The sequence below is a fragment of the Maylandia zebra genome, linkage group LG1, assembly GCF_041146795.1.
Source record: "Maylandia zebra isolate NMK-2024a linkage group LG1, Mzebra_GT3a, whole genome shotgun sequence".
NCBI lineage: Eukaryota > Metazoa > Chordata > Actinopteri > Cichliformes > Cichlidae > Maylandia > Maylandia zebra.
The window spans coordinates 12069233-12081029 of NC_135167.1; the positions used below are offsets into that span (position 1 = coordinate 12069233).

At 42.9% G+C, this 11797-nt stretch overlaps 1 protein-coding gene across 2 annotated transcripts; it reads left to right on the top strand.

The window, feature by feature from the left end:
- Nucleotides 1-365: 365 nt before the first annotated feature.
- Nucleotides 366-11797, top strand: onecut1 (one cut homeobox 1). 2 transcript variants are annotated; one of them, XM_004539610.5, is made up of 2 exons: nucleotides 366-1858; nucleotides 6310-11797. In XM_004539610.5, the coding sequence occupies exons 1-2, from the start codon at nucleotides 784-786 to the stop codon at nucleotides 6597-6599; spliced, it is 1365 nt and encodes a 454-aa protein (XP_004539667.1). In that variant the 5' UTR covers nucleotides 366-783; the 3' UTR covers nucleotides 6600-11797. The 2 variants fall into 2 exon arrangements, with proteins under 2 accessions (XP_004539667.1, XP_004539668.1); XM_004539611.5 differs by having other exon boundaries at nucleotides 366-1843.

The window sequence follows — 11797 nt, forward strand, 5'->3', positions numbered from 1 at the left end:
TGAACCCGGAAGTTTACTTCATTTGCGGTTAATAGTTTAAGGAGGACTGAATGTGAAGCCTCATTACAGCCTTAATGAATTTAACATTTTCTAAATAAGAGCTGATAATTAACGATATAGCTGTGTACTCAGTCAGCATCCATGAGCAGATTTCGTAGGGCTTTGATGTGAGCTCTCTCTATTAGCATTATTAGCATTTGCAGCAAAAGCTAAAGGGTCCTGAATAGTTCTAATAGCTGTGAGCAGCTTTTCATACCATCCTTCCTTAATAAGGTACCTGACGTCAGAGAATGGGGCGGTGTGTGTACGCGTGTGCCTGAAAGAGAGAGGGAGACAGAAAGAGAGAATACGAGTGGAGATGGGTGTCCCCTTTGCGCATGTGTAGACAGTGAGCTGTGCTGCGGTGGAACAGGGGCTGGAGACACACTGCTAGAGAGATGGCGCGGCACCCGACCGGAGCGCAAGGACAGCTGGTTGGTGGTGGGGGGGCTTGAATTATAAAGAGAATCAGAAAATTAAGAGAGTAATTATTTTAAAAAAAAAAACTGTCAAGCAAAGGGGGATTCGGAAGAGGAGTTTTCATTCTGCAAAACAGCGTGCGAGGTAGGGGAATAATGAAATAGGTGAATGTAAGGACAGAGAAGAGGCAATAGCAAAGGAGGCTACTGCAAGAAAAAAACAACAACAAAAGAAATTTGAACTTTTACTGGACGTGAGGACTTCTGGACATCAGCTAACTGGGGTAGGTCAGATAGATGGTTTGTCCACAGCGCTGCCCGGATCATGAACGCACAGCTGTCGATGGAGAATATTGGCGACCTGCACGGAGTGAGCCATGAGTCCGTGTCCGGTCACGGAGAGCTGCTGAGTGGCCACAGTCCACATTCCCGTCCGAGCCCTAGGGGTTTAAGCCACCGTGCTATGGGCATGGCGACCCTGCTCGACACCGGAGACTATCACCCCAGCCACTCTGGACACTTGCATCCAGCCATCAGCATGTGTGAAGCCCCCCCTGGCATGAGCGCGAGCAGCACTTACACTACCCTAACCCCCCTGCAGCCCTTACCCCCCATCTCCACCGTGTCCGACAAGTTTCCTCCCCATCATCATCACCACCACCATCCACATCATCCTCACCCGCACCCGCACCAGAGGATCCCCGGAAATGTTAGCGGCAGTTTCACGCTGATGCGAGAGGACCGGAGTCTGGCGCCTATGAACAGTCTGTATCCCGCATATCATCACAAGGATCCGTGCATGGGCCAGAGCCTCTCCCCGTTATCCGGTTCCGGTCTGGCCAGCATACACACGTCCCAGGCCGGCATCCCCCCCTACGCTCATCCTGGTGCCGCTATGCCTGGTGAGAAGATGCTCACCCCGAGCGGGTTCGAGGCTCACCATCCGGCCATGCTCAGCAGACATGCGGAGCAGCACATGAGCTCCTCAGCTGGTATGGTACAAATCAACGGCCTCCATCACCATCCGCACGCCCACCTTGGCGCGCAGGGCCACGGCCAAGTGCTGGGGAACAGCCGGGAGCAGGCCTCCGGGCCCGGGCAGCAAGGGGGCGGCGGTGGAGGGGGTGGTGTTTCTGGGGGACAGATGGAGGAGGTGAATACCAAAGAGGTGGCGCAGAGGATCACCACAGAGCTGAAGCGCTACAGCATCCCTCAGGCCATCTTTGCCCAGCGGGTCCTGTGCAGGTCCCAAGGGACCCTGTCCGACTTGCTGCGAAACCCCAAACCCTGGTCCAAGCTTAAGTCCGGCAGAGAGACCTTCCGCCGCATGTGGAAATGGCTGCAGGAGCCTGAGTTCCAACGCATGAGTGCGCTCAGGCTCGCAGGTGAGCGAAGCCTCGGTAAAGCCCCATTTTTGCTTTCATCTTTTCATTGATTTCCAAAGAAAAATAAAACGATCGGCAAATGACTGTAATTTGGCACAGAAGGTCACTGGCGCTGAATGTTATCTTGTGCTGAGCAATGGAGAGAGGAATTGAAACTGGGCTTGTAGTTTGTTTTTTGCTATACTGGAAAAAAAAATATAGCAAACCAACTGTAAGACATTCAAATTCACATAAGAGTCACATTCAGGACTGGCGTTTCCTCTGTGCTGGATAGGTCTTTAAAAGATATGTATAACTTGTAATCTCTCTAATTGCCTCCAGATGCTGGAAGTCAAATGATATCAGCTTTAGGACGGAATCGGGAAAAGTTGGCCCTGGTTACTATTATTTATGTTGAGTGGTTAAATTCAACATACAGTCAGATAAACAACAGGAGGAATTAGAGCCGAAAGCAAACTTCACTGAGCTGAAGACCGTGCAGAGACTGGCCTGACATCAATACGCATCCCTTTTCTGTCTCTACACTGATTTTGGGGCTTGTGTGGAACAAGTACTCATGTCATTTTACCTCAAAATATCGACCGCTGGACTGTGTGCGTAAACTGATCCTTCTCCCAGAAATCGTTAGGAACGTGTTTATTTTGGTGTAGATGCAACCGATCAGCTCCTTTTTTTGGAGTTGCCCTTCATGTAAACACAGAGTGTGTGTGCACGTGTTCCTGGGAGTTTGTCATAAACCGAATCAAAGCGACGCCGGAGTCATGCATTATTTAGTTGGCGTAAAGACGTTTGGAGCTCTCTTTGGCAAAATTAGAGACTTCAGTTCCTCAGCAGAAAAGAATTGAAAAGAGCACGTGTTCGTGTTTAGCTGGTGAACAAACCCTGACTTCGTTGAAGTTTCTCTAATTAACTGGTAGACCTCTGTATGAATTTGTCCCTGTGGTACGCACGAGTCAATTAAGGCGCCCAGCGAGGCCCAAATAGCACGTGCGCGTTCACACACACCAATAGACCCAATAGATTTTTTTTACGTTTATAGGCCCGATCAATGACCTACAAATGGGGCTTTTGTGCTTTTTGAAAAGTGAGGCTACACGGTGGAAAGTGCGCGCTTTTGTGCACGTGTATGCTCGCGCGTGTGCACATCAGTGTAATCACAATTGATTATTTTTCAGTTTTCCCATCTGCTGCTACTGATGTGTGTGTGTGTGTGTGTGTGTGTGTGTGTGTGTGTGTGTGTGTGTGTGTGTGTGTGTGTGTTTTGAAGAGATTTTATCAGTGGAAAATGAGTGAAACACACACGCGCACACGCATATTTGATATTGCATTTGCATCATTTTATCATTAGTGGAATGAGCATATAATTAAAACTAAACTCAGACCAGCAGCATATTGACTTGTATCGTTAAAGCTCTGATTTTATTTTTCAGAGAAATAGATATTCATACAGTGCAGGGAAAATGTAACAGGCCTGCTTCAGTTATTGTTGTATTTTTCTTTGTCGATGTTACCTAACTTAAAAAAAACATATTTAAACTGTATAAACTCTTGTTTTTGTTGATTTTTTTATTTTGGGGGGTTGGCCAAAAAAGTACCAAAATATCAATTGCGAGTTTTATTTAGAAAATGTCAGATAAAGAAGATGGATAATGGAGAAAGAGGGGGAAAATAGAGTTAAAAATTAAATAAATTCAGAATAAAATAGTCTGAGCGCCATTTTATTGATCCGTTCGTTCCTGTGTGAACTGGATATGTGATCTTGTACTGAGGTAGATTTGATCTGTTCATTGATTTTAGGCTTCTGAAATTAATCTTGGGCCTTCTCTCGTTTTCCCACGTATTCAATTACCCATCTGAATATTTGTATGTGTAGAATGGAATAGAATAAAATAGAATACAATGGAATATAAAAGTGAGGAGAGAACCCACTCCAGACAGCGCATAGGAATTCATTACAACTTTTTTTTTTCTTTTTTTTTTGTGGAAAGAAGCTGTGATTGCATAGACCTTTCTTGATGGTGGTTGTGTTTTCTTTTTTATTATTCTTGGTGAATAATTATCTACTTCCACTTAATCGGGATGTAGATTCTTGAAATAAATACACGCTGGGCTAAATCTTCGCAACGTTTTCAGCTCAGATGTCTGTTTGTTGTTCTCTGTACGGTTATGAAACGCGGGGCTTTCGTCACATTGTGTCAGTACACGCTATGTGTGCAGTCTGTTTTAGTGTGTGGAGTTATCTCGTGTTTGTAATGATTAGCCGGGAGCAGCAGCGGTGTGTGTGTGTGTGTGTGTGTGTGTGTGTGTGTGTGTGTGTGTGTGTGTGTGTGTGTGTGTGTGATTAGCCCGATAACGAGGCCGTTGTTATGTTCCCATCGGTCCTGGGAAAGCTCCCTGTCTTCGCGGGCCTCCCGTGCGGGGTCGGGCTCCTCTGTGCTGGCTCCTGCTGTCTGAGTGGCCTTCACTCGTGCTGATTTATTGCAACCCTTACACGAGGAGCTCCGGCCCTCTGTTAATATTTACCTGTACTGGAGACAACGGGCTGCTCATACTCACAATTATAGACCCACTCCACTTTATGGTCATGCTAACAGGCCGCTTCGCTGTACTTTAGCACATGCTGAAGAAAGTGCTTGAAATTAGAAATCATGTATCATGTGAGATCTCGGCGGGGGGCAGGTCCTCTTTTGATTTTATAATTCTAATCGTTTTTAAAGTATCGCGTAGTGTTACTTAAGCTTTCATTTGGAGATAATACACCAAAACTAAGAACAACAAGAGGAATAAAGTAGAGTTTAACGATAATATGTAGTGCTTTACTACAATATAGAACGGGAAGTCATTTTATTAGTTTATTAGTGTAGGGAAACACTTACTGTAGTTGTTCTCCTCTACCCTTTTTTTTTTTTTTTTTTTTCAAAAAAGGTGTCTAAATTTGGCTGATCGAAGTTTTCTGTTTTCAGCACGTTGTCTCGGGTTGACTCATGAAATGCGTTTGTTTACTTCGTGCACTTTGCAAAATTAATCGGTGCTGGTCGGAGAATTGTTTTGTGGTTGTGATGTGTTGTTCATTAATTTCCCCAGTGAGCCCATATTTGGTCTCACCTTAGCAGCCCGCGTCTGCCCCCTCCTGGTCTGACCTCACTCTCCGTTTAAATGACTGGAGCTTGGGGTGTTAATAAAAAAAAAAAGCTGTAGCCATGTAGCAAAGAGTTCAGATTAACTGAAGTTTGACTTTTTATCAGATGGATTCCCAAGTTTTTGTTTTTCCAGTATAAAATCATCTCCAGGCCATTTTCTTTATTTATCTACGTCACCTGCGGGGGACATTGCTTTCAGCACCGTGGACAGCGCTCATTGTTCTGGCATGCTTCCTGCTGATTGCTCTTCTTCTGGACCCACGAAACCTTTGGTGCCTGAATCAAAAGAGGCTCTATGTGGATCTATGAGTCTAATTTTGCTATTATATCCCATGTACCTTTTAAAAAATCTGAAAAGAGGAGTTTTGAACAAAAATAGCACTACTTCCAACAATCATTGGCTGTGTGACTCTTTCAGAGTAAATGATGCAAAAACCGTAATAGAAATGTGTCTGTGAAAAATGTTGATAAAACCTTTCAATTACCAGTTCTACTGGTTTAGTATCCAAAAATGTGAAATATGAAATAGTATCCAAAAATTTGCTTAGACCAGCAAAGACAGTTTACTTGATTTCACCAAACTCAAACCACACACAAGCTACATCAAACATAAGGAAGCTTTCAAAACAGGCTGTGCATTGTTTACATTGAAGGCTAATATTTTATTAGAGCGAGCATGAAACACAAGAAAAATATATGTTTCTAGGAATTAAAGGAAATTAAAGAGATATACAAATAAGAGCTTGTGTATAATTTGGTTCTTGATACAACTGAATATTCTTCATGTTGGCATCACTAAAAACAAATTTCAGCTGCATGTGTATCCATAGGACCTAAAAAGTCCATATCAGAGTAGATCCAAATTGACTTCTCTATAACATTACACAGTAAAGAGGCTTGGATTGGCTTTAGATAATCACATTAGTTTAGCACATTTAGTCCCTAGAGGATTAAGTACCCCTGACCCCAATCCTATGTTATCAGAATATGTAATTTTTGTATTTTGAACAGGTCTCAGGTCTTGACGATCAGGATACAAAAGCGAAAAATACAAATTGTCACATACAAAACCTCTGTTTTACTTTTTATGAAGATAAAACAACATTTTAGCACTGAGGACTTTGCAGAGTTGGAGTGGAAACTACAACCTGCCTCCCCCAGCCTAATATTGTGGAAAAGAACCAATTCATGGTTCAGGCCACACTCTTTACTCAGGACTTTTTAAAATCCCAGGATAAGTTGTGATTCTCATTTTTCTGTCTTCTGCCCTCTCTCACAAATCCCCTCTCTCTCTCTCTGTATGTCTCTTTGCTGAAATCTCCACAGCATGTAAGCGTAAGGAACAGGACCACGGCAGAAGCGAGCGGGGAAATTTGACCAAGAAGCCCCGGCTTGTGTTCACAGATGTGCAGCGGCGGACACTCCATGCCATCTTCAAAGAGAACAAGCGTCCATCCAAAGAGCTGCAACTCACCATTGCTCAACAGCTGGGCCTCGAGCTGGCTACAGTCAGCAACTTCTTTATGAACGCACGCCGCCGGAGCCTAGATAAGTGGGTGGATGACGGCTCTGGTCACTCAGCCAACTCTGGCCCCAACGCCTGCACCAAAGCCTGAAGAAGGACTGATTTGACCAACTCATGGACTGACTCAACCTCGGTGGAAAAGCTTTAAAACTTAAGAGAAACAAAGAAAACTTAAAAAAGACCTTGAAGCAACATTTTGCCCTTAAACCTGTACTATATTGATATTTATAGTATCCAAAGATGAAAAAACAAACCAAAGACTTCTCCTTTGACCTGCTTTACAATGTTTGTTTTAGCAACACATTTATGTGTAACATACTGCAAAAAGACTATAGTTTTACTCCCCCTCTCACACACACTCGCTGTCACTGGTCTCTAGCTTTATTACACCCTCCCCTCACCTCCCCACCCAGTATGAATCTATCATTCGCCACTGTTATCTTTAATCTGATTGGTTGGTTTTGATGATGGGTCCCTAAACAGAGGTTTAATCAGCCTCTTGACAGTCTGATCTGCAGTTGTCCACGGCCTCGAAAACAGCCAGAATGTGGAGCTCCAGTGGGATTGGCCAATCAACTTTAAAGAAAAAAAATCCCACAGGAGAGACTGGATTGTTGTGCAACCTTGTTCGGATCAGTGGAGCGGACTGTCTGACTGTTTGTCCAACTGTCTGTCTTTCTATCAAGCATTCCAGACAGACAGGGAAATGTCCATGCGTAGACTGCTAACCCTAAAACCAAAAGGTCCAACCCTAAACCAAACCAAATAGAAAAGAATGCCTAACATCAACCCACATGGTAGTGCTTTCTTCCAACATGCTGAGGCATTGAATAATTCAAAAAGAAAAACCAAAGCCTTCTACACCTTGAAGCCTCTTTTGCAGTTTAGAAATCAAACCACTTAAGAACATCCTTTGAAGTAATTTGACCAAAGAATATATTTTGTAGTTGATAAAAGTATTTTTTACCTGTTTTCCTCCCTTACCTCCTGAGACAGACTGTTAGTGTGCTCCACGAAGAAGGAAATCATACTTGTCCTTCTCCACAGAACATTTTGAGTCACATTTAAATATTTGCTCCCTGTAAACGGAAATACTCTATGGTATAACCCTAAAAATTAACTATTGATATTTGCCTTATAGATGCCTTCTTGGAAAGAAATAGACTATACCACTTTTAACTTCGCAGACACTCTCCTGAATTATGATCATTGTACTCAATGTTAAGGTTAGTCATTACAGCTACATCTAATCCTTCTAATCTGCTTAGCTAATGCCGGCAGGTTTAGTTCTACTTTATGTGTTCAAAATCCAGCACCTGTCAAAGACAAATCTCTTCAGTTTTCTATGTAAAACACAAGCTACTGGATCTATGTGTGGTTTTGACACTGTGTGAGGGAGCGTGTCAAAACCACAGTGCCTCTGGTGGTTTTAATAAGCACTTCATATGTATTTGATTTTATCTCCTCATCAAAGATGTTGGGCGGAGGAGATGATATCAATGATCAAATCACTTTCAGGCGCTTACACAGCAATGTCAGCTTGTCACCTGAATACGAAAGCACCCCCGCTCCCTGCCTGCTGCCAATCCACCCTGCACTTCCTCCCCTCCCTGCCTCCACTCTCCTAGTAAGCTATGCATTTCAGCACTAGGAGGAAAGCACTACACAGGGCTGGCCCAGGGCAGCATAGCATTAGATATATTACGCTGGCCCCTTGCCGTCATCAGCTTCATGGCCAGGGTTAGCAGCTCTACATTCATCAGAACAAGCGCTGAAGGAGAGGCAAGAGAGAGCTGCTTTTTCTTTATCTCTGAGAGAAAAACCAAAAAGACGACAAGAAACCAAAAAAAAAAATGTGTCAAGACCTGCTGATGTTTTATAGTGTGAACCAAAGATGCTACCTCACTCAAGTTCCATACGTGATTTTTATCACTTTGATGATACCAAAGATAACCAAAGATTTTTTCTCATTGCACGGCCTCTATGAGTGGTGTTCAAAGATGTGATGTATGTGTCCCCTCCCCCCTATCTCCTGTCTCTTTTTCCCTTCTCCTTTCTCCTCCTCTTTCTCCCCCTCCCACCTGCACTCAACCCATGCACCCCCGCTATGCGTGCTCTTGCTTCATCTGTGCTCTGATTACAGCTCCATAGATAGTCATACTGATGTAGCTATAGGCAGATGTGCTGAACTAGCCTTAGATACACACAATCAGCCATGCTGGTGCCTGTGGGGTACAACTACCTTATTAGTAATGTGATCAGTGGTTGTTCATAACAGAAACACATTACTGTCTACCGCTTTGTTGACAGGAAAGGCTTTTAGTTTGGTTCATTAATGATTTTAAATTTGCATCTGAAGCTTTACCCCACCAGAGCTCTCAGTGTTGCAGCTTTATTTCCACCTGGCCTGCCTGTTAGTGTGTATCTATAGGCTGATAATATTGATCCAACAAATAGGTCAGACATCTTCACCTTACAACAGGCAGACAACCTGACATAGCCATGGGCAGAGTTGATGACTCAACTATAGGCAGACATGTTCCTGAAAGTAGAAGCAGACGTGTTGCAATCTTTCTAAAACTCCCAGGACGAGTGCCTTGCTTGAACCAAAGTGTTAAACCGCTGTTGACCTCTCACCTTTGACTCTGTGAATACCTCAGCCTGTAGAAGGGCCACTACTGAAGAAACAATGAGAAGATTTTTTTCTTTAATCACACCGTGGTGCTTTCGCCAGCGCAACCATGCAATGAAAACATACCAAAGGAATTTTTGTTGTCCACTTCTACAGTTTAAACCAAAGGTCTTTGTTTATCTTCTCCCCTGCCCGCCCTTCATCCCTCCATCCCTCTTTCCCTTAACCTTGCTTGTCTCTCTGCTGTGTGTAGGAAGGTCCAGCACTCTGGCCGTGCATGTCTTTACCAATGTGTCTGAATACCTCATAGTAATAATTCCTTTGAGTTCTGCATTGAGACGTCTATCTGTGAGTTAGGCAGAACTCCACTTGTGTGGTAATTGTTATTGTTACTTCAAAAAGCTGTATGATTATCTATTTTGAAGTTGCTGTTTTTTGTTCTGTTTTGTTTTTTGGCAGAAGTGCTCTGTTTCAAGACATGGAGGACAAGTTTCAGGGTTGATGTAGGAAACTTTTGGGATGGAGGGAGAAGCGTATTTTTTATCGGACACTGGGTTATGCCAATATTATGATGGTAGACTATTGCTTTTACAGGGTAAAACCAACTGCTGTGATATTGTGTTCATATTTTCCCTTTTCTCTACTTCTGTGTTGTGATTTTAATTTAATTGCATTTTTGTATTGGTTAACCACTACTTTAATTTATGCATTTGTAGAAACTCTAGATTTGTATATAGTAGGTTTTTGGAAAAAAGAAAAGAAACAAAAAAGACCATTTATGTTACAGCCTTATTTCCCATGCTTAGATATAACAAAGGAGTAGTTTTTATTCTTCTTCAGCTAAATCCTAGCCGGCATTTCAATGTGTGTTTTAAACACTGCCAGAAACCAAGACAGTTGATTTGCCAATGCAGACAAAGTTATACAGGAGCTACTTTGTTGAACAGTTGGCAAAAAGCAGTGTGTACGTGTGTGTGTTTTTCTATTCTTTTGACTTTTTAAAAACACTTATTTTATGGGTATTACTGCACATCCAAAGATTTTTAAAACAAACCAAAAATTGGAAAAAAAATATGTATAATGTTGAAAAGCACTGGCATTTGTGAGGTAGACTTGTTGAGTTTTGATTTGCCATTCGCACGGGTATAGAATGTAGAAGGCGTAGGGCTATGTAGGCAAGCTTACTCTACCATGTGGGGAATCTCCTGTTCAATGTACAATCTGGAGCATTTGAAACGAGGGCTGCAAGCCCCGCTCACTTTGCTGTCTCATACACAGAGTGAGGTGGAGTTTAGGCTGGGCAGCCGGTCTGCCAGGGGCTGTGCCGCGGAGCTGGGTCTGTTTTTATTGCCGTGGCACCGCCGCCTTGCTCCATCTAGTATCTGTTCTTTTGGTACGTACTCGTGTAATGACTATAAGCAAAGTCTAATAAAACTGCAAAGAACCTTACCAAGGAATCCGTGTGCGAGTGTGTATGGAGACGATTATTCGGATTGCTCTTCTGTTTTTCTGTCTGTGAATGTGAGCGTGCGCCTCAAATGTCAAGTACTGCTGAAGTATGCAAGTTTGTATGTGAGCTCATTTGCATGCATCTCTTTGATTCTGTCGTTGCCCATTGTCTAATGTGTTTGTACTGCATATTGTCAAGCTTTTTGCTGATGTGTATGCATGTGTGTGGCTGACTGGTACATTTTAAAACAGTAGGTCTCTGGGTATCAGAGGCCGCACTGTTAGTACTGTTTCCTCTCTGTCATGCTCAGACAGCACAGAGTCTCCACGGACTAAGGGGTCATCACCAAAATGTCCATGACAGATTACATCAGGATGTTATGCATTCATTGTGTCTTGAATGAATAAGTACAGATGCTTTAATTTTACATAAAAAGGCCTGTAAAGTGAACAAAAGGATAATGCAGCGTGGGCCTATGTTTTCCTGTTTCCTAATTCATCTCTTATTATTTGTTTTGCCCATAAGGAGTTCCCATATGATGGGTAGCTTGGCTACAAGTCTCATAATAATACTGCAGCACCTAAGACAATCATCTGGATCTCTTACGCTGGGGAACTAGTTTCCCACCCGCAGAGGGGTGTCCTCCAGCTATTCATATACAAAGATGCTTGAAGGGTTTTGATAAACAAGCATATTTGTTGTCATAGACATTTAGGAATAAATTACAGTAGAAGTTCATTTTGCACTTGCATTTCAAAATGAAATCTCCTTGCTCTTGTCAGCCTTGTGCTCTTGTCAGACTCGATCTCTTTCTTTTGACCTCCTTATCAACTCACAGTGCTTCTTCGGTTTTTAGTCTGCGTGTCAGTGTGTGTGTGTGTGTGTGTGTGTGTGTGTGTGTGTGTGTGCGTGTTTGTGTGTGTGTGCGTGCGTGTATGCCAGAGAGGCAATACTGTCGGTGTTACTCTCAGATGTAAAACTCCATGTCTCATGACTTGATTTGTCATTGCTGTTTCCCAGGCTTTGCTACTGCTTTCTCAGTGCCGTGCAATATCATCTGTTGTGATTGCTAAGCAAATGATAAAAAAGAAAGAAAATTGAGAAGCAAGTGATGATGTCATTCAGCTTTTTTCAGTGTTCAAATGTTTCAACATTTCTGTAGTCACAAAAAGTAGAAAATAAACTGTTGGTATTTCCAGCTTCTGAA